Raw genomic sequence first — 23,747 nt, 5'->3', positions numbered from 1 at the left:
TGGCAACACTTAAAGATAATAATACTATGAACAGCTGATTGACTATTATAACTACGATTTAACCTGTCATTTCGTGTTTATAGTTTTGGTATTTCTGAACTTTCTGGACTTTTCTTTTAAACGTTTTTAAAACATTCCTACGGTCTTAATAAACAAGAAAATACCTTTAAAGCATTTTTTTTAGGCGCGGAAACCACTTCAAATTACAAAAAACATACGGAACTATATTCTCAAAAGACGGAGCACATTTCTTGCCGAGGAAAAATAGCGGAGTGATACGGACCACGGGTACTACTTTCTCCAGGGCACCATTTGTGTAATTGTGTTGCTAGCTGAACCTAAAAACGTGTTGTATAGTGTTTGAAAGACTAATTATTTATGTTTTATAGTGACTGTAGGAAAAATATAATGTGTAACACGAGTGAAAAAGGCCTTTGCTGCACTCGAGATCATTCCGCACTCGCCTGCGGCTCGTGCGTAAACATTGCTCTCGTGTGCAGCAAAGTGCCACTTTCACCACTAGTTACACAAATAACTATTGTTTATAATTATTTCTTTAGAATGTATCGAAGTGTAATGCATGATGTATTTCTTATTATGTAAAATTACCAACAAAACAGCCAAATTGAATTTTTCTTTACAAACTTAAACCATCAGTTGAATTCAAATAAATAATCATATGGTTACTAGTAATTGTACCATAGGGGTTAATACTTTTAATATTAAACCAGTAGGAGAGGTTACAAAACATAACATTAGTAACAATAACAATAATCTTAAGACTAATATTTCATTAACACAAATAGTAAAGCTGAGTAAAGCAAACATAACTATACAACATTAAAACTTTACAGTTCTAGCAATTAACTATCAGCTACATCTATCAGGGACTAAGCTACTTTACAAGTCAGTTGGTCTACCTCTCATTGTCTTGTTGGTTATTCATATTCTTCCTGATTACTTTCTGCACAATGATCTGTTTCCTCAGCTGATGACCGTCTAGATCATCGGCCCAGGTGATTTCCTCAATGGAGTCACCATCATCCCGTCGCACGGTTTCCAGATGCCTGTGCGGCTGTTCCCGATGACTCTCCGCCATCCTGTGTCCATGGTGTCGGATCTTGTGTTTCTCCGTCTCGTTGGAAGGTCTTGCTAAGAGCTCTCTTTGTGGGGTTTTGGGTGTTTTCTTTTGTTCTGAGACGTCGGCCTTGTGGTAGATGATGGCGTCAGGTCGCTCAGACTCCGGGAACTCGATGGTACAAAGGTCGATCATCGGAAACAGAAGTGTGTCGAGAGGAAGGCTGGCTCCCCACGTATGATTCGTGCTGTTAGAGAGGAATCCAGCTCGGGCAACGAGAAATCCGGGGATTGGTCGGCTTGTAGCTGCGGAAAAACAGGAACATTAAACTATCGATATGTAATAAGATGATCAATAACAATCAAAACAGTATGTGTAAACTGATTATTTGTATTTATGAAATTCATAATTCTAAACAAGTTAAAAAAGTTCAACCCATGATCAAGAGAAATTACATAAAGCTATTCCTCTAATTTTAGGGGAGGTTTTCTACTATTGACTACTTGTTATCTTAATATAGTAAAGTACTGCAGTGGTATCAGTCTAGTGGACAAACAGTGACCAAAATGATAAGATAGTGCAGTCTGGTCCCAACTAGCAGTGTCTTCTTTATTAGCCCTAGACACTACCACTAGCTATTTATTTATGGTTCCTTCCTCATGCAACCACCGCTCATACATTATTTATTTGAGTAAATGCACCTTCAGAGCAAAAATAACTGCTTTATTTGAGTTACCTCATATATACAACTCTAAGTAGAAGGCTACTTTATAGCTTTTGTTCTGCACGAAGTCAAGTGGTTTATTTAGGCCTACAAGGCAATTTATTTTAAAATCCTCTTTCAAGTGAGTCAAACTAAAGTACCTGTATTTTTGTATTGTATAATAATACCTATATTTTGTAGTGTAAAAATGTTTTTACAAAATTCTTGACACACTTATTTGCAAAACTGTGTGTAATCTTCAAAGATATAGCATACTTGTCCCTTAAGAATTTTTCAGAGATTGTAATTACTGGATTGTAATATATTCATCAATTAACCAATTATATTGTTTGTAGAGTATTTGCAATCAACTAGATGTGAAGCAGTAAATGTATTTTTTTTATCCTCCTTTCATGAACTTGAATTATATTAGATTTACCTTTGTTGGTGCACATAAGGTGTATATGGTGACATAAATATCTTACTTACACGAACTCAGGCAATAACAAAGGTAAATCAATAATTATTTTTGTCATCAGAAAACAAGATCGACTTATTCTTGTTTTTAAGAAAATCCATCAAACTCAAAAAAAACATTGCACTAAACAAAGCAAACATGTAATATCGGGCAATCATACTTTAACAACAAATCTCATACTTTTTGGGTAAATTTATCTTTGCAATCATCAACGCCACACCACTTTGGTTAGAGCCTACAGCCATGTTATAGCCCAGTCTCGTATGGGACAGTCGGAAGGGACGCTACTCACATGCCTCTTGTGAACAGTTCATAGGAGCGAAGTATTTGTCAGTTGGTAGCACTGTTCCGTCCTCGTCCTCCACTTCTACTGCCAAGCCAAAGTTACGTCCATTGTCCCTCCATACCTTCACGGCTCCTCGGATGTTCCATTCTGTCCAAGCTTCTCCATAAACTGACAGCATCTGGCTGTCCAATAGCTTCCTCTTCACTGAAATGAGGACATCATGAAAATTGAATATTGTGTTTGGCTCTTAAAAGTGTACAATGTTAATTATTTTTACAAAAATGTTGAAAGAATCTATATTTCAATTTGCTGAGGATTACTTTTGTACTATGAAAATATAACTGGTGACCGTGTAATTTTACAGTGATTATTATTTGACAACCCTCATGTACACACACATACCACACTCACCTCTGTGCTTCTTGAGTGAACGAGTGTACCAGTAGACAGAAACTCTGATCATCTTGTCCTCAGCGAAGGAGGGGAACTGGCGCGATGGAGGGAAGGGAAGGTCAGAGTCTTGAGGAGAATCTTCCTGCTCAGAGGGAGGGCAGGACTCAGGTACCAGAGAGATGTTGCCCTGCAAACATGTGGAGGATTAGACCATGTCAGTGGTCGAAGCTCAGATAAACTTAAAATCTTAATCATCTCTAGACATGAATCAGGATAGTAATGACAAACCAAAAGACAAACAAATTACAGATATCACATCAGACCTATATGTAGCACGCTAGTAGCCTACTACTGGCTGGTAATAGGTACTCATGGAGGAAGGAAAAAACATAGGTATGCTATTCCCGTCATATGATGACATCCCCCAGATTGTAAATAAAAAAATCACCTGATTGTATTGCCATATAAGTACATTTGTTTTGATTTGATTTTTATAGTTTTTATAATTTTTTATAATCTTAGAATAGTTTTCTTTTATCAGGACCTTGAAAATAATGGGTCACTCAATGGATCTTACCGTCTGAAATTTTTTAGTTTCCCCCAAAATCCCCCATCTTGGGGATGTACACCAAGTGGTGGTTTTGCCCAAAAAGTACTTAATAACATGCCATAAAGGTGTGCAGAGTTTAGTTTTTCTAGTGTGAGCCGTTACAAAATTTACAGGGGGTCTCCAGACTTGGAAAGTTGTAAGTTAAATTTCACTTTTGATAATTTCAATTGGCTGCCATTTTTTTACAGGATTAACATAAAGACCTCTAGTTTGTGTTGTTGGTTTTCTTTTACCAGGATCTTCAAAATGAGGAATCACTCAATGGGTCTTACAATTTGAAATTTTTGAAAAAAGTGAATCGATCCCAGGTTCAGGTCTTACCATGAGTACTACGGTAATAGCATTGACTATTGGATACATAAGAAGACATCCCATCCATATGGATCAGCTGTCACCAATTTTTTACTAAAAAAGAATGTAGTTGTGTGAGCCAGTCACAGATTGCGCTAGTGCTTAAAATTATATTTTGTACCTTATTTTTTTGTTAAACTGACATAGTTGCTGGGTCACAACAGTTGCTATAGCTCATAATACGTCATTCCATCAGTTTGACTTGGTAAAAACCATCATGTAATCGCCAGAAATCAGTCATTTAGATCAGCGCAATCTGTAGGTGGCTCACACCAACCAAGACAAATTTTATTAAAAACCTGGCTACAACTTTAACATGGGGATGGAATGTCTAGTAATAGCTAACTCCCATATGGGAAATTCGCTAAAACTATCTCAAACCTTATTTTCCTCAACAATTGACTGAGCCGGACACGACTTACAATGTTTTTGGCATATTAAAAGGCAACTATACTAACTTATTTAAATTCAACCGCTTTAGAGGATGAGCAAGTCTACCAAATCTTTTGAACATGATGAGACCAGACCCAGGATCTATTTCCAACCCACAAAATACATTTTACTGAATAACCACTCTCAACTAAAATGTACTTTTCTCTTTGTATCTGACCTGTGATAGCTTGTAAAGCCTCAGTTTGGCTGCCACTATGTTGACCTGAGTGCCTTGCATGGGCGACGGCGACGGGTACGATAGGTCGAACAACAGGTTCATGATGCGGTTGTCATTCCATAACTCTGCGTCCGTGTTGCGTGGAATCTCGCCTGCAAAACAAACATCACCTGTGAAGTCATTGTTTAACTATTCTGCAAAGGAAAAGATGGACAAGTAACACAGTTCACTGCTTGAAGTTCTTGTTTGATGAAGGTGACTAAAGCACAATGTTTTAATTTTCCAGAGTTAGAGAAAACTTTGCTTCTAAATAATGTTGATGGAAAATGTTTTCTTTAGTAACAAGTAACACTGCTTGGTAAAAATAAAAATAGTGTTTATTGTCAGTAAAAGAAATCACGAAAGGTGTGATAACTGTCTATCAGGTTAGACTTGCTTAGTCAGAAAACAGAGGGACAGTAGACCGTAATATATGCTAAAGAGAATTTTCTAATGGATATTGTATTTGCAAAAGTTCAAATTGGACACACCTCAAAAAGATATTGGTCCAAAACATGGTAAACATGTAAGCAACAAATCTAAAGTAAAACACAATTTTCTGTTGTGGTTGTATGACCATGAAGATTGTCATAGGTATATGAAAATGGTCATAGCCTATATGAAGAATTTTTATCCACCCCAAATTAAAAGTTAAACATTATGAAGACTCATAAAGCTAAATACTTTCATCTACGCAAAAGACAAAAGGTAACTTAAACCATTTTATATTAAATATTTCATGCTTTTAATTAGATCAATTGAACTATAAAAATAAAAAGTAAATTAACTAGGTGTTTAATTGTATTGAGGATAAATTCATACAAAATATCTGAACACAACTATTGAAACATGTTTATATGTTCACAATGAAAGGTAAACATTGAATTCATTACAATATCAGAATTTGAAGTGTCATAATGTAAATTTGCTAGTTTCCTACTTTGTAAATAATTTAACACACACATTATCAAGAGTTATTAGTCTCCGGATTATGTTTGAATATCCATAATAGTTTAAGTACCTGCATTCAGTAATGTAACTGCTGCTTTTGGCAATATAGTTTCGGTTCAGCTAGGAACCATCTTCAGGCCGTACAAGGTGTCGTTATTTACCTCCGTATAAAAAGGTCGTTGTTTAAGTTATAATAAAAGTATACATATAGAACACACACAAACACGCACATTAATAGACAAACATTTCGACAATCAATGTTCGTCAGACATAAATGATCGTTTATGAATGTGTGTGTTCTACCTACTTTTATTGACCTTCATACACGGAGGTAAATAACGATACCTTGTACGACCTGAAGATGGTTCCTAGCTGAACCGAAACTATAGTTAGCACAAGCAACAGTTACATTACTGAATGCAGGTACCTACTTAAACCATTATAAAAAATACACATAAAGTTACAGAATTTAATCAAGACAACTTTGCTTAAATATAACTTAAAATATGGGTACTGATATTTACTCCCATGTTTCAACCCAAATCCATTCTACTGTATTGAAAATATAACAGTGATCACTCAATTGCAAATCCAACTCCTAATGTAAATCTATTGTCTCGATGATTCAAACTTCCACTTAATCTAAGTGTGACCGGCAAAGGCACTAGTCTCCTTTCTAGAACTGCTGAAGAAATCCAGTTGGTGTCAAAACTTGCTCTTAACTGTAGGTTGATTTTGGGCAGGTCAGCATGGTAACCGATTGCTGCCACTGATTGTTGCATTAACAAGTCAGTCTGCACCTTAACCCCGACACGTAGTTGATCACTAGCCTTCTGTGAGTAGCACATTGTGAGGCCATTTGTACCGAGAGTTCCACTGCATATGTAGTCAGCTCCTATGTACTTCGCAGACAGAGAGAACAGCGCTAGTTGTCCCCCAGGTATTTGTCTCATCCTTTGAATTTGTAATTCTGATCCCACAGCTAAGCTAGGAGTGATTTTCTGAAGAAACTGACCCGTGAGTAAAACTGAAATGCCGCTCAACGGTTTAAGATTGACTACTTGAATCAAGGAAGTCCAATTGTCGGCTTTGTATTCAACCTGTGTATTAGCAACAGAGAACTTTGTTTGAAACATCTGTGCATCAAATCTAAACTTTACTCTACTCCCAAACTGATGGAGAACAAGGGCATTTTGCACTCCGCTTGGGTCAATCTCCGCCATCAATAAAGGATATGCTTCTCCAGGAGCTACCACATTTGGACCTGCATATGTTGCACCTAAACGGTATGATCCAGGTTTTTGTGAGTAGAGATTGATTTTATGCGAAATTAGGAAATTATTGCTGAAAGGCATGTTTTGTGTAAACCGAGCACCATCAAACACATTTGGGAAGATGTCTTCAGTCTCCTTATGTAAGTTTTGCAATGATCCAGGATTACCTAGTTTCTCTTCTGGAGATGGATCAGAAGGGATAGTAATGGTTCCAAAGTCTTGAGGAGGTGTGCTAGCAGCAAAAATGTTACCCATTGCAAACAATTTTGTGCACAAATACAGCTCAGATCACAAAAATTAAAAACTCATTTCAATATCGAAAACTTGAGATTAATTTGCTTACATTTAGGTTACAAATTCAGATGATATCAACATTCCCAAATAAATAAATAAACATAAAATGTCAGCTGTTAAATACACAACAGTAAAGTGTTACTAAAGCAAAACACATCATTCATTGAAGGTTTATCCATAGACTAAAGGGAGATATTGTACAAACAGAATCTTAAATCCTGTAAAATATGAACATAGATAAAACCACAGACTAACCAACACAAGTAGACTTCTCATCCCATTGTAAATTTTGAAGCACGTTTTTCGTGTCTTGTTCATGTAAGCGACACTGGGCGCTAGTGTCGACGAAATTTTGTTTCTATTATTTTAGGGTTAATTTCTTGATTTGTGATTAACTGTTTGGTTATACAACTAGTGGACAAGTTATTGTTTATGATTAGATTGTAATATTTGGTTAAACCTTGTTTTAAAAGAGTGTAATAAGGGGAAACAAATTGTAAACAAAACACGACCTCTACATATACCGTACAGGACTAACAATAAAATTGTCTTCAGCTGTTCCATAAGGATGAGAAATCTACTAAGGGAGTATGTTTTATCTATGATTTCTCATACTTATGGAACAGCTGAAGACAATTTTATTGTTAGTTCTGTACGGTTTTCTGTAGAGGTCGTGTTTTGTTTACGATTTGTTTCCCGTTATTACAGCCATTTAAAACCTCGTTTAACCAAATAATACGATCTAATCATAAACAATAACCTGTCCCCTAGTTATATAACCAAACAGTAAAGCACAAATCAAGAAATTAACCCTAAAATAATAGAAACAAAGTTTCGTTGACACTAGCGCCCATGTGTCACGTACATGAACTAGACACGAAAAACGTGCTTCAAAATTTACAATGGGATGAGAAGTCTACTTGTGTTGGTTAGTCTATGATACAACTATAGACTCCATCTTCCATCTCCATCCCCATATTAAAGTTGTTGCCAGATTTTATCAAAACCATTGTACTGTAGTTTATGTGAGCCCCCAAAAGATTGTTCTGGGGTATAAATTACTTATTTCTGACAAATGTGCAAACATTTTTAACTGATGGAAAGTATTATTGTGAGTCAAAGCAACTATTATGACCCACCAACTGTGGCAGCAACAATTAATAGCAATAAAGGTCAAAAATCTAATTTTATATATTATTGCATTTTGTGACTGGCTCACACAACTATGTTCTTTTATGATTAAAAATTGTCAACAGCTGATCCATATAGCTAGAATGTCTACTTCAGTATCCATAATAGACTATGATATGTGAATGTGCTAAAAACAATTATCTCTCCTATTTAAGGTTGGATTTAATAACATGTGATTGATACTAGCTAATTCAAAGGACTAGTGGGTTGTAGGGGAAAAGCGCCTATTTTGAGCCAATTGAACACTATAAATTCCTTAAACTGTAATGTAAAATGACAGAAGTTAGTTGAACAAATATTTTATAATGATTACTTTACTACAGTAGAACCTCGTGGAACACAGAATCATTGTGAAAAATCCAACATTGTTTCTTCCTTGCACATTCGGATAATGACTACTTAAGATATAACATAAATCTTCATTGTGATTGTGACGCTTTCAACAAAACTTATTTCTAGACTTTGATGTTGACTCCTACATTTATCTAACAACTGTCACAAATGGTTCCCACACTCCGCACGTCCTGCCTTTACTACTTCCTTCACCTCTCCCTAGTTGTGGACCTGTTTCCCTCTCTTCCCATAGCATTTTAGTATTGCTGACACATTATTCTAACTGCCACAAATGATTCCCAAACTCCGGACTGCTCGTTTTTACTACTTCCTTCATCACTTCCTATGACGTGGACCTGTTTCCCTCCCTTCTCATAGCATTCATTAATGCATGTGTATCTAATTGCCTCATAAGATATTGCCTTTTTGAACTGTCGTAATTATCCTATTCCTGAGTTGTACACCCCAAGTGTAGTGTATTAAAATCAATACTCAGTATTTGTAGGAATGTCCTTTTCTTTTGTACTGTATTTAATAATTTGCTTCTGTACTGTAGATGACTTGTTTCAAGCATTATGTTACAATTCATATATTTACATTTTAGTAAAATATGTGTTATGGATACTTGACAGTCCATAAGACTAATGTGAAAAATAATTAAATTTCATTTTATGTTTTAAACGAAAAACATTTTGGAGGAAATCGTAGGACCCGTTTTTTGAAATCAATGTGCGCAAACGTTATTCATATTATACTGTAGTATCAGATATTTATTTAAAGGGCAAACTAAAGATAATTCATTTTACCAAGTCATCAATGCCATGCAGCAGCTCTGAAAATTGTAAAATCATTTTTAGACCACTTATAAGTGAAAGCAGAATTTATCTAAATTATTAATTATTTGTTGATTAGTAAACAATCTTAACGCACTCTATCAACAGAATTACACGTATAATAAAAATGGTGAACTGTTTAATGTAAACAAAGCAGACATTTTCCAATTCCAATGCATTTTAAACAAAATATATTTTTGTCATGTCTTATTGTCTGCTAGATTTTAACATAATTTGCAATTTTTCCCGATGCCCTAGGACCCATCGAGGACCATTTTTTCGAGCTCTCTCCCATCATCCTGCAAGCGGTCAAACTCTCACAATTTTTATAAAAAAATAGCTTACAGAATTAATAACTTAGATGATAAATCTATGAGGTATACATATACAGGGTGTCCCGGAACTCTCTACCAATATTTTAGGGCATTGTTCCTGGGTAAGAAACATATCTAAATATCATATTTAAATTGTCCGGAAGTCCTTAGTTACTCAGATAGCCGCCATTTTGTTTTTTTCACTTATTAATTTTTTTCTGAAAATTGGTTAAACATACGAAGTTGAAACTTTGCACAAACATTTATGACAACTAGACAAAGCTACAAAAAAAATTATGACGATTTTTCAAATTCATAAAACAAAATGGCGGCTGTTTAAAATTTAGTTTCTTAAATTACTCGAAAACTGTTGATGTTACAAAAATTTTACAAGATTAACTTTTTTAAGGCAATTTTATTACAAATCGATCGACACCTTAATCTTTAAGATCGGACAAGTATTAACTGAGATATGGCAGTTTTAGTGATACGTGACCGCCGGATATTAGTTGCAGCGCATGCTGAAAGCGGTCACGTATCACTAAAACTGCCATATCTCAGTTAATACTCGTCCGATCTTAAAGATTAAGGTGTCGATCGATTTGTAATAAAATTGCCTTAAAAAAGTTAATCTTGTAAAATTTTTGTAACATCAACAGTTTTCGAGTAATTTAAGAAACAAAATTTTAAACAGCCGCCATTTTGTTTTATGAATTTGAAAAATGGTCATAATTTTTTTGTAGCTTTGTCTAGTTGTCATAAATGTTTGTGCTTTGTGTAAAGTTTCAACTTCGTATGTTTAACCAATCTTCAGAAAAAAATTAATAAGTGAAAAAAAACAAAATGGCGGCTATCTGAGTAAATAAGGACTTCCGGACAATTTAAATATGATATTTAGATATGTTTCTTACCCAGGAACAATGCCCTAAAATATTGGTAGAGAGTTCCGGGACACCCTGTATGTATGTTTTAAAATATTAAATATTCGCTCTGTTACAAATTTACTATCATAATCCCAATGAATCACCTAGAGACACCTTCAAGGTTAGTTTTGTCTGGCATTTGTAGAGTTTCTTGTTTTTTCTTGGTATTTAATCAACGTTTATCTATAAAATGAGTATAACAATCTAATATAAAAATTGTCTTTCAGATAAGTACTAAAAAGCCAATTAGTAAAGAAAATATCCTACAATTTACCTTGAATTATGAGAGAAACAAATAAGTCCACATCAGCTTGCTTTTCAACCAAATGAAAGGCTCTTAAAAACAGGATTAATATTTGAAAGTCTCCTTTAACTATTAAAAGTCATTACTGTCATGAACCATTCCAAAGAGTATGAGAAGTGGACACAACTGGGCGTACTTAGCCAAAATATAAGTGTAGAATGAAGTGAGATGATCTGTGTAAGATCAGCTGTTTACTTACATGAAGGGTAAAAGCTCTGGATCTTCTCAGTGTAGACATCTCCAGGAGTGAAGGGGTTCTTCAGCGGCCTCATCTTGTCAGCAATGGCCCTCAGCAGATCTTGCTGATGTAGTCGAGGCTGCTGAGGCATCGTAATGTTGCTGCTGAAGGAAGGAGGAGTACCCTCAGGCCACAAGATGTTCATTATCTGGTTCTTGATGTTCGCCAGCCTCATTTCTTTTAGTCTGAAAATTATTCACTGTCAATATATTTCGTACTATTTTAGTATTTCAGTAACCTTTCTTGTTAGTGTAGACATGCAGTTTTCATGTGATGCGCATGGGTGAAAGAGATACATCCACCATGTCTCCACCTACAAGGGTTAGATATTTTTGTCTTCCTTGAACCTTCAGAAAACCTTAAACCTCTTGTGCCTCTAGGCTTGGACCCATTTATTGAATCGGCCCTGAATGATATAATCATTTTTGGTCAATTATCGTCAACTTATAAATCAGATAAGTACAACTAAGAATACCATTGACAATTGGATTATTAATAGTCAAAGATAATACTAAACTTTAATCTATTGAAACAACTTAAGTCAAATTTTATTGTTATTTGATCAGTCAGAAAGTGTATGTCTATCAGAAATTAACTGAGGGGCTATTCTAATCAATTTCTCCCACTCTCCCATTATATAAGAAATTTATGTAAACTCAACCACATATTGTACTTATATGAAAAGCTAAAAATCCTCGTATGGTAAATAGGCTCCTCCCTCAACTGCAAACTTACGAAGTCCCGACTAAATCCCTAATGGCTACCGGTACTTCTATTCTAATAGTTTTGCTTTGAATATGGCTATAGAAATGCTGGTATACATTCTGTTGCTACATTTGTGTCAGTTATGGTGAATAAGTAAGATACAATGAGCCACAACAATATAATAATACAATCATCGTTGGCCCCTTAGCCTTGACTAATATCAATCAAGAGCTGTATCAAGTAAGATTGGCAAGTAATTGTAGGTACTCGTATTGAAGAATTGGTTATTTTGGGTGTTATTATAGCATAGCATATTTCAGTGTGAACTGACTTTTAAGTGGCTTTGAACCAGCTACTTTCTGGGCGTATTGTTGGACAGATAAAGTTTAGTTTACTGGTAAATAGTTATGACATAAATATTGAAAAGCACAACATCCACTTAAAACGTTAATAAAACACATTTCTACTAAAGTTATAATTTTTCAAACCAAAACCGTATAAAATTCATCACACCATTAAAACAACAGCAAATAATAATCAGGCAAACAATACAAGTCATTGAGAACAAATTGTTACTTAATAAATTAAGTTAGTTGTTAGTTGTGTGTAATCAAAGTATATTGTATCAATCTTTTCCTCTAGATTTATATTAGTTTTTAACAATTTGTTACGTATAACCTTACAATGAGGCAGGGCTACAGATATACACCCAATGAGGTCTCTTGACTAACATGACGCCTTCAGATGAATGACACTATTTACAATACATTAAAGCGTTGAGAGCCTACAGCACAGTTTGAAGGAGTCAAACAATTAATTAAAATACTGTAACCAGATCGACACATCATTATCACACTAAGAAATAAACCACAAATCAATCAAATGTATACAAAGATTTTACATGTTTTATATTTTTCAAAACGTAATTATAGTTTTGCAGCTTGAACACTTTTTATCAGTGTACAAATTAACATAATAACTTAATTCAGTATGATTATGATTAGTGTAGTTTTCGAGTTTTATTAGAGTGTTAGAAAAGTTTATTTTGTTGGCAAAACCCCCCTGTCGATCAATTAGCCAATCTATTAGCGAATTTCCCATATAGGGAATAAGCTATTACCGTAGTACTCATGGTAAGACCTGGACCCGGGACCGATTTTTTTTTTTCGTTTTGAGGTCCCTAGAGGCCAAAAACACCATCCGTTCAAATTCATATATATATATATATATATATATATATGTCCGTTAGCGCAATAACTCGAGCAAAAATGATCTGATTTTGATGAAATTTGGTACAAACATGTAAACCTACGTTTATTCGAACGAGTTCGCGAACCAGCATGATCGGACCATGGGAACAGGGGTTTATGGGGGCTTTTATGGGGTAAAAATGGATTTTTCCCATTTTTGACCCAAAAAACATAAAATTTTGCAATTTCTTTCCAAAATATTTTTTAGAGCTTAAAAAAACAAATAATTTAGTATATTGAAGCGTTATAATGCGCCTAATGGTTACGGAGAAAATTCCAAAAAATTGTAAATTTAAAATTCTCATGTTATTCTTATGGAGAATAAGTAAACTGTTGTAGTTTGGTTGTTTATTAACATGTTTTGCCCAAATTTGGAAAATGTTTTTATTTCTTACTAACTATTAACATTTTACATAAAAAAGACACTTTTACCCTCCCTGTTGCAGCAAACCTAAGTATGTGTTAAACTGATTCTATTTAAATAGGGAATAAATGTAATATTTTTAAGGAGATATTTTAGTGTAAATCCAATCAGGCAAATGGAAATTCGCTTAGTCTGCAGGTTTGCTGCGGCGGGGGTATTTTATTAAAGACCGACGCACACTGTGCGTATCCTGCTTTACAATTATAATGAAGGGGAAGTGTGTAAAATGAATGGAGTCGGATGACATGCGTATCTTTGTAACTGACCTAAGATCATCTGTTCCTTTAGCGAGTTCCTTTGACTACTGATACAAGTTAATGTCAGTAGCATTATTTATGAAAAGCCCTAGGCTGCTTACCTACAGGCGAAGAAAAAACAAAAAATACTAATCTATTGTGAGTGTCTTAACCATCTAGGAATCTTTGGAATATAAATTTTACTTTGGTTACGTTAAGTAAAAGGAATTGGAACATCGAATATATAGGTACCAGAAAACTCTTAAATTTGATCCATCAGATCCACACATCAACGAAAATACTTTTGACTATCAAATAATTATTGTATTACAGGTTCACCTGCCACTCGACCAATCCATTTTCAAAATTTGTTTACAAAACTAGGAGTGTAGGCCTACCCAATAAATCAATACTTTCCGAGCAATTGACAGAAATAGACAGCTTGAATGGCCATTAAGTATTACGTGATTGTGTTCCCAAAGGTTTATTCTGGTTTGCAGGATGACTGTCCAAATCCAGATTCAGAGTAGAACTAAACTTGACCTAATTTAGCAGACGAGTCTGAGTCAGCTGGACCCAAGCTGTCTGAGTCTAGACAACGTCTGGTGTCTCGCATATCAATGTTGTCTCTGTTGTCTGGCAACTCACGCTTTCAAACTGTCCAAATACTTAGAGGGATTTACGTGAGTAATTTATAAATAAAAACTACTTTTAAAAATATACCACGTTTTTAAACGGACTTAAAAGTAGAACATTATTTATAAATATGTGGGGAGAACAAAAACTTGTAAGATTTAAAACAAAAAACCGTGGGGCGCATGCACTAGGAAATTTACAAATATTTTCACCAATTGAACTATTAATATCTATTGCATGCGCTCACGTTTTTCGTTTTAAATCATACAAGTATATATTCTCCCCACATATTTATAAATTATTTTCTACTTTTTAGTTTGTTTAAACACGTGGTATTTTAAAAAGTCGTTTTTATTCATAAATTATTTTCTACTTTTTAGTCTTTAATGTGTAAACATATTAAATATTTTTGATATAGCCTGTTAATACACAACCAAACCCATTTCAACTGCAATTAGGATGTTGTTACACTATTCTCATAATCCTAAAACTTTTTAATCTCTCGGGAGCAGAACCTGTACCTCTTAACCTCTGCTCTTTGAACAAACTGTCAAATTAAAGTATTTACAGCTGACTTCAATTGATATATTTCCATTCTACCAAAATGTAAACATTGAAAATTTGGAAGCCCATGGGGCGTAGCCCAAGCGATATATGAAAATAAAATTATATTATATTGTATTGTCATACATTTGTGAGCTATGTTTCAAGTTTCGGACATCAGGAAGTTTTGTTAAAATCGATTGCAAACTTTGTACCGAACAGACAAGAAAGCGAGCTGATGGAAACGTTTTAAAAACTCAGTAAACAAATCATCTGGCATTGTCGCTTTGTAACCCCGAGTATTTTTCAGCTGAATTTGAACTTGAATGTTTAGCTGTTTTACTGAGTAAGATCAGCTGTTTCTTCAGGCAGGACCAGTTGCGAACCATCAAAAAGCTACATACATTTTTTTCAGGATCGAACTGGGCCATGTTTCATAAAAGGTGACAAGGGTGACAGGTCAACGGCTTGACACATTTGTCGCATTTCTCTTTAATAAAACTTGTATTGTGACAGGTGAATTTTGACAGATTGTTGAGAAATATTTTGACAATTATGTTTATAAAACTCCACAAAATTAAAATTTATGTTACAATACGATTTTTTGTCAATTTGTCGGAATACAATTGACATAGGGATAGTTTCAGGTTTTAGATCAAAGCAATGAAAAGTATTGTAAGTTATCCTGATTCTCCGTATAAAGAAGTACCTACAGCTTTTATTCTGCTGCAAGTCTAACGTACAAAATGCACGCATCAAATTGGAATCAATTAAAGAAAAACGCTTTTCGTTCTATTTGATTCTACTTTGGAACCCTATAAGTTTTAGATGACACCCACAATACCTAATCTGGCAGATACGGGCTTGGTATTTACAGATTATGTTTATGTGGCATTGAACCCCTTATCTGAAACATTACAATGTCTCATTCCACGTCTATTTTGTCATTCTATGGTGTATTAGTCACTGGGGAATGTTTAAAGCTTTGCTAGCAGGTATGTGGTGCCACTCACTCATTAAAATTTTCAAACCAATTAGGTAAAATATTACAATGACACATTCCATACTACCGTTGTAATCAAGCTGTTAAACCATAACGGTAGACCAGTCACGAGGCAAGTTAAAGTTACAGTCGTAATCTGTTATGCACCGAGTTACTTTAAATTCTTAATGTGGTTTAATACAGGTTACACGACTAAATGCACAATTTCGTGAACAAGATTGAAAAACCATCCGAGTGGTTGTTCTTTCTAATACAACATAATAAGTAAAAACCTATAACTAACTATTGATTAAATGTTATATAAGATCCGTTCTAGATTGACAAAACGTTCTGTGATTTGCGTAGTTTGTTGGTCGTGCTCTTTTTTTTAACTTGTAAAAGTTTTAGTATTCTTATTTATTCTTATATATTCTTATTTATTTTTACATTGATTGGTGGCGTATTAATGAGTTTAATTTGCGTACAGATTTTCCATTGATTGTTGGCGTATTAATGAGTTTAATTTGCGTACAGATTTTTCAAAGCGGTATCCTTTGACATATTTTTTTATTGTAAATAAACATATTTACATATTAAGCAGTAAAAAAACTTAAACTCCGTTTTATGTCTTAATTTTTTATTTTCTTTAGATGATTTGTTTTTATTTTTATATATGGAGCGTTGAGCCAAATAAAATCCGAATAGTTGACTAACGCCTCATTACGTTATCTGACCTATAATGACAAAAAAGTTAAGCGTAAGTTATTTTCAGTACAAAATGGTACCAAAATATGAGTTATAACAATGTCATCTCGGCCTACCTCGACACAGGTACGAACTCCTTGTACTAGTACTAGTTTTAATACTCTTGATTTAGAGTGTTACCATTGCTTAGTTAGTTTGGATATTATTCACACACCATAATTAGAAAGACAACAGCATGCAAAACACTCAAGTCTTAAGTCACAATACACACAAAATCAACACCGAAATGTGCATACCTTTCCTGGCTAACGTTCAGAGAGCTGAAAATTAAAAATCATGAACAAGTTTCATGTCTTAGATGAAATACAAATTGTAACAAACAATACTTCACCGGTGGTAAAATTAACTTATTTCAAAATAGGTTTAAATGTGTGTTGCAATCTCCTTATTCGATAAAAATATTTCCCAGTTTATAATTTATAGTTTATGACTAACGTTCATAACGTTGATTCATAACGTTTTACAAAGGTCCTTGAGATTTTCGCTTTCCTTCATTCTCTATTTTACGTAAGGTAAAAAAGTAAACTACAGTGGATATATTTGAAGGAATAATTAATAACTTACACAATAACTTAGTTTTTAAGACCAGTACGGGACGTAATCCTAATTTACTTTAGTTACACATTTCAGTATCTTGCTGCAAATACTAAATTCATTCTCGAATTCTAGAAATTACCAATACTCCTACAACCAACAAGACTAAATCAAGCTCCAATTATAATAATTAATCATCTAATATTTTTATGTGTTTGATAAACCTTTTCAATCAAACTCTATGGCTTCAATAAAAAGTGACCAAGATTAAATTGAAATTTTATTTCTTGCGTGGATTAAAAATGTTTATACTGAAATTCTCGTAAACTTACGTCTACCATGTATTACATTATTTTATGTACTAAACTAGTTGCTGTGCCCGTGCTTCTCAACGGGAAGAAGGTACTATAACCCCCAATCCAAACACTTGTTAGGTAGTTTTTAATTTATAAACAAAAAGCTACTAAATTTATACAAAAAGTTAACCTACATTGTATTTCTCCTACTTTTTTACATTAAAATATATCAATACCATTATTTTCATAACTTTAACACTTAAGAAATCGGAAACAGAGCCTGAGTTGATACAGCAACGGTTACAGATTTTTTTCCATTATCAATGACATAGTTTTAGAATAAATAAACCTGCCATATTGTGAAAAATATTGTATTTAATTTATTCGGATCAGCTTTCTATAATAAATTATTTAGCAGTTCTGATTGTTTACATAAAAATGTCAACGCAAAGGTAAACATTGTGATTTTTGCTTCCATGGAGACCAATTAATATTTACTTTGAAACCTCACCTCAAAACTTGGACATTGAAGGGGCGTAGCCCGAGAGGAACTCAGGTAAGTGAATAGCCCTATGACATTCCTAGGTGGACCATCTTTGTGCTTAATTTTAGCTTTATCGGTTTAGTATTTTAGTCGTGACAGCTGCCCAGACAGACAGACGCCACCTCAATTTTCTAATATAGGTGTGCTATTTTAAATCTTTTGTTAGAATGTAGACTTCAATATTATTTTCTCATAAAAAAAATCTTCAGAGTTTTTTAGAGAAGTTTCACCCAGCCACACAAGCAGTAATCCCAAAAATAGCAGTTTTCTATTTATTTACACGGATTATGTTTCGGCGAGTTTTATTTCTAGCAAGGTTTGGACAAGAGTAATTTGAGATTTAGTCTTGATCAAGCCCGACTGGAGGATGCAAACACATCATTGGGGTTTTGACCGAAGCAGCAGTTCCAGCGGAAGCTGTGGCTGAAGTGAAGTATTGCGTCTTTTGTGTTTTGGTTCAAAAACCGCCTCGATGGATTTACACGAATTGCCTTTTTATAAGATCACTTTGAGTATGACTATTGAAATCAAATTTACAGTATGCACATATTGAATAAAGGCCTACAGTACCTGCGTTTTTTTGTAAAATACGCTATCTACATAATGATTTAAAAAAAGTATGGGTACACATACATTTTACAAGTATTGTTGTTTAGATTTAAATATTTTGCTTAGTTAACTAACAAGTTTTTACCCAACAAGGGTGTTTTGTTTTATTGTTCGTTGCATGATTGCAGAAGAAAAAAGTAGCAATGTAATGGTTTTTTGGTAAATGAAAAGTTCTATGAATTTTGACCCCCCTATACAAAAAAAATTATCTAACGTGAAAATACAAAAAAAAAAAAAAAAAAAAAAAACGTTAACTACCGTAACTGTTCAGTGAACTGATGAGTATGCGTAAGTATTACAGTAAAGTAACATTAATTTGAATTTTAACTTAAACTGCCAAGTACACACAGATTTGAGTTGTGTGTAGTGTGTATATGTTTTTGTTACATAGCTGTAACTGGTATATGAGTAAGTGTTCCATTTTTTTCCTTTGATGGTTTCAATGATTATCATATTTACAGTTACAGTACGTTTAAAATGTCTTAAACTGTGTTATTTTGTTATTTTATCCATTCCTAAGCCATAAAAGTAGATATATATCATAATATACTAAATATTTGTGTTTTCTTTATTTGAAATGATTTCTTAAATCGAACGTGTGTTTATACGTTTAGTGACATTATAACGATATGTTTTTATGTAACTGTGTAAAATTCTACTAATGGAGTTTTGGAGACTGTCATTTCTTAAAAGCTCGTTCAGTATCTATATTTGAAGGAAAGACAACTTGCAAGTGTTTTGAAAAGGAGTACGGTAATTTATCATTTTTGTAAAACTATTTGCGGGTGATAGTTTTTTTTTTTTCAATTAAATGTAATAATCTTAGATTATGAGTATCTTACTAAGATTTAACAGTAAATTTAATAGTAAAGCCAATGCGTACGGGTTTGTTTGGACTTAAATTTATAACTTATACATAATTTTAAGTTTAACAGTGATGTAACGTACTCTTTCCACCAATGATGAATATGTTTACTCAAGTTCAATTATATATTAGCTCTGTGAACTAATATATACAGGGTGTTTTTTTAAAAAACTTGCATCTTTAATTATATAAAAACCGCAATAGATAGAAATATGCAGTTTGCGGGAATCATCTATTGACGTAGGGGGACCAATTGTTTTGAATTCAACGTTACATTCACATTCCCCCCCTTTCCCCCCTGCCACCAACTTATTTTTTTTAAATAGCAAGGTACCCCTTGTGACATATCAAATAAAAGAGCATAAAAAAACAAAATGTTTGATGAAAAAAAATTGAAAATTGGTTAATAAATTTGTGAGATATTCCCCCCCTCACCCCCCCGGAACTTAATTTTTTTTAAATAGCAAAGTACCCCTTGTGACATATCAAATGAAAGAGCATGAAAAAAGATAATTTTTGGTGAAAAAAAATTTAAAATCGGCTCATGAATTTTTGAGATAATCACCCCCCTTTTCCCCTACCCATAACTTGTTTTTTAATAGCAAGGTACCCGCCCTTGTGACATATCAAATGAAAAATAAATTTCGCCAAAATTTTTCTTTTTTCATGCTCTTTCATTTGATATGTCACAAGGGGTACTTTGCTATAAAAAAAAAATTAAGTTCCGGGGGGGTGAGGGGGGAAATATCTCACAAATTTATGAACCGATTTTCAATATTTTTTCATCAAAAATTTTCTTTTTTCATGCTATTTTATTTGATATGTCACAAGGGGTACCTTGCTATTTAAAAAAATTAAGTTGGGGGCAGGGGGGGAAAGGGGGGGAATGTGAATGTAACGTTGAATTCAAAACAATTGGTCCCCCTACGACAATAGATGATTCCCGCAAACTGCATATTTCTATCTATTGCGGTTTTTACATAAATAAAGATGCAAGTTTTTAATAAAACACCCTGTATATATTAGATAATCTGGCATTACTGTATATTACACGTATGGCACCTTATAATGTGAATGTAGTTTTAATCAGGATTTTCTCAGTGAATCTGGTACTTAATCCTTCTTGGGTGTATACAGATTGCAACCATTACATAACGTATAATAGCTCCAAGATGAATATAAAGTGATGTGTTTAGAATTTTGTATCAAACCAAAAACAGGCTAATTTATTTGTATTACCTAACTCTAATTTGTTTCTTTGGAGAAAAATCAGGAACTCAAGTTGTAAAACCGTTAGGCTGTTAGTTGTATGTATCGATATACATGTCCATCGTTTTGTGAATGGTGAAGTTATACCATATAGATATGTATTAAAGATTTTAATACTATTGACGACGTATATCCATACTCAAATACTCACTATTTTGCATCCTTACAACCATGTTGTATTTTAAAATACTTGGATGCAATCAGTTATGTAAAGAATCACGTTATGAATTAATCGTGAACAAGAGAAATTAATCAGGTTAATTTAATTTCCTAGATCACCGAAAACACTTTACAAAAAATACTTTACATTAATCTTGTAATATTTAAGTTCTTCGATTGAAATTAGTAATATGTATTACAGTGTCTGTAAAAAGTGTTTGCACGAAATTTGACTTATTAAACGCAAATAACATAAACAATACCAATTCCGTGATAGTAGTTTTTAACTTAAATATTGCTAGAAATTGATCATAATATTAACCCAGACACTGCGCCATGTAAGTACTTCCCGTCGCGTCCTATAATCCTTGGTAGCGATTATAGTTACTTCCCCATTGTGAATGTCTGACTGATAACCCACGTCTATGATCAGCTGTTCAAGTCTAGGATACAACGTTAGAACTGCACTATTTCAATGCTAATCATATGGAAGTTTAAAGAAAATGTGTTTTTCAGGGAACTGTATAAAAATGTAACTATACCGTTGTCAAATATCTCAAAGCAAATAAATCCGCGTAATTTTTGGAAATATTTACACCTTGATTGAAAGCTGCGTTCTCACTGTGTGTATTAGATTCTTTCAAAAACTCCTTATAGTAGGGGTCTACTATATTCTTGATTTGATACCGTATACGGCACTATTATTGTATGATATACTTTAAATTAATTAGATTGCTATATACTTGTTGTTTTGATGATTTATTTAACACGTGTTTGATTTTGGATTTACAAACATAAGGGCTTAAAAATAAGACTATTCATTGGGATTAACGAACAAACATTCAATTCCAATTTACAATGCTGATGTATGGTAAAAATTTAAAAATAAAAACACCTTTTTAAAATACCACGTTTTTTAAATGCACTAAAAAGTAGAAAATAATTTATAAATATTTGGAGAGAATAAATACTTGTAAGATTTAAAACGAAAAACGTTGGGAGCATAAAATGGCTAATTTACGAATACCCCCTCTTTATCATGCGCCCAACGTTTTCCATTTTAATCTTACAAGTATTTATTCTCTGCACATATTTATAAATTATTTTCTACTTTCTAGTGCGTTTAAAAACGAAGTATTTTAAAAAAAGTTTTATTTATTTTTAAATTATTTTCTACTTTTTAGTCTTTAATGTGTAAGTATATTAAATCTATTTATATGACTTACTAATACATAACAAACACCTTTTTATCTGTAATCATAATATGTTTTACTTTACTTTGAAAATGTTTGTTTATATTTTTAGTATCTTTCGGGAGCAGAACCTGTACCTCTTATAACCTCTGCTCTTTGAACAAACTGTCAAATTAAGGTATTTACAGCTGACTTCAATTGATATAATCATAGACTAAGCAACACTAGATAAAAAAATAATATACAGACTCTGATGTGATATTCTTAATTATTTAATGAAGTTTATTCGAGTTATTTAGATAAAAATACACGAAGTTCTTTTTCATTCTAGCCCCGGCTAAAACTTCAAGAATGGATTGCCTACCGTTAACAGGAAGTAAATAAGCCTTTAAAAAATTTGAAAAATATAAAAAGTTGAATCGCTTTTAAAAGTACGAAAAAAGTATTTCTAAGAATGTGAAATTTATATCGAAGTTTATTTCATTTGCCAAGATAACATTATATTATAGTTTTTTTTTCCTTTTATTTACCGAGAAAACGATTTAACATGCATTATACTGATACTAAGGTAAAATATATCTTTTTGGAATATCAAGGGAAACTAAATTTAAAATACGGTTTTAACATAAGTATATATGTTTCTATAGTCAGCCTTCTTATATAAAAGTAATACAGCAGTTACAATACAAGAATGTAGGTGACTTACTTCTCTCTGTTGATCTTCTGCAGTTGAGGGTGCAGTGGCTCCTCCACCTCTGAGTTGTTGTAAGGGATGGAGGAGTTTACATTGTCCAGCACCAACAGCTCACCCCTGTAGCCAGCCAACTCCCCTCCATCGTCAACCTGCAGCTCCTGTGGACTGTCCTCTACCACGTCCTCAGCCGGCATGTCACCATGGGGCAGCTCGTCGTCGGGGGCGAGTGCCCGCTCCAGCACCCTAAGGTCGTCCTCTGGCAGTCCCTTCAGCACCTCCATCACCGCTCCCTGGACTCCGCTGCTCTCCCGGAATCTGTGCGAGATCCTCCTCAAAGTCTCCTCCTCGGTACTCGGCTCCCACCTGTGGTCCTGGACCTCTAGTTCCTCGGACACTCTCAGAGCCTGTGGTCTAGACATCCCCGGGGGTACCATCACTCCCGCGATCATCAATACTCCTAGGAGTCCCCACACTCTGGGTTCGTGGTTCTGTCTCGTCGTCATCGCGTCTATGTCTGAAGTGCTCGCGCGCGCCGCAGGTATGTAGAGGGGGGGCGCGCGGGGAGGGAGATTTTTCTGTCTAATCAATTTATGAACCGTAATCGATGTTTGAGAATCACGCGTTTGTTTACCGATTTTTCTGACTAACTGTAGAAATATTTTCGCGTTTGCCAAACGGAATCAGCTCTGGGAATAACCAGCGCCCCGGGTCAGTTTATATAACCCCCACCGCGGGCCAAAAGATTTTTGATTGGACCGCTCGTGTTTTCGGCAGAAACCAGACAGACACATGCATAAAAGATCGCCAGCCTAGACCAGTCGCCAATCAATTATTCTAATA

General features: G+C 34.0%; 2 protein-coding genes across 3 annotated transcripts; both read right to left on the bottom strand.

The window, feature by feature from the left end:
• Nucleotides 1-546: 546 nt before the first annotated feature.
• On the bottom strand, nucleotides 547-23,492 carry LOC128988915 (uncharacterized). Of its 2 annotated transcripts, XM_054410693.1 has the most exons (7): nucleotides 22,920-23,492; nucleotides 16,981-17,004; nucleotides 11,165-11,388; nucleotides 4,510-4,661; nucleotides 2,957-3,125; nucleotides 2,552-2,749; nucleotides 547-1,383 (listed from the first exon to the last, which is right to left on the bottom strand). In XM_054410693.1, the coding sequence occupies exons 1-7, from the start codon at nucleotides 23,408-23,410 to the stop codon at nucleotides 917-919; spliced, it is 1,725 nt and encodes a 574-aa protein (XP_054266668.1). In that variant the 5' UTR covers nucleotides 23,411-23,492; the 3' UTR covers nucleotides 547-916. The 2 variants fall into 2 exon arrangements, with proteins under 2 accessions (XP_054266668.1, XP_054266669.1); XM_054410694.1 differs by lacking the exon at nucleotides 16,981-17,004.
• LOC128988919 (mitochondrial import receptor subunit TOM40 homolog 1-like) lies at nucleotides 5,806-7,123 on the bottom strand. Its single transcript, XM_054410700.1, has one exon. The coding sequence runs from the start codon at nucleotides 7,026-7,028 to the stop codon at nucleotides 6,075-6,077; it is 954 nt and encodes a 317-aa protein (XP_054266675.1). The 5' UTR covers nucleotides 7,029-7,123; the 3' UTR covers nucleotides 5,806-6,074.
• Nucleotides 23,493-23,747: the final 255 nt, after the last annotated feature.

The sequence above is a fragment of the Macrosteles quadrilineatus genome, unplaced genomic scaffold (genome assembly GCF_028750875.1).
Source record: "Macrosteles quadrilineatus isolate MER2022 unplaced genomic scaffold, UCM_ALF_1.0 Scaffold_3__2_contigs__length_128488019, whole genome shotgun sequence".
Classification (NCBI taxonomy): Eukaryota; Metazoa; Arthropoda; class Insecta; order Hemiptera; family Cicadellidae; genus Macrosteles; species Macrosteles quadrilineatus.
Note: the sequence above shows the minus strand (reverse complement) of the source record. Positions and strands in the feature narration are given on the sequence as shown.

Bases quoted from the DNA above. Each gene is read 5' to 3' on its own strand.
- LOC128988919 (XM_054410700.1), bottom strand. From the start codon at position 7,028: ATGGGTAACATTTTTGCTGCTAGCACACCTCCTCAAGACTTTGGAACC.
- LOC128988915 (XM_054410693.1), bottom strand. From the start codon at position 23,410: ATGACGACGAGACAGAACCACGAACCCAGAGTGTGGGGACTCCTAGGA. The intron at 4,662-11,164 runs GTAAGTAAACAG...TTTGTTTTGCAG, and splicing joins CCAGAGCTTTTACCCTTCAT to GCGAGATTCCACGCAACACG. The intron at 2,750-2,956 runs GTGAGTGTGGTA...TCCTCATTTCAG, and splicing joins TTCACTCAAGAAGCACAGAG to TGAAGAGGAAGCTATTGGAC.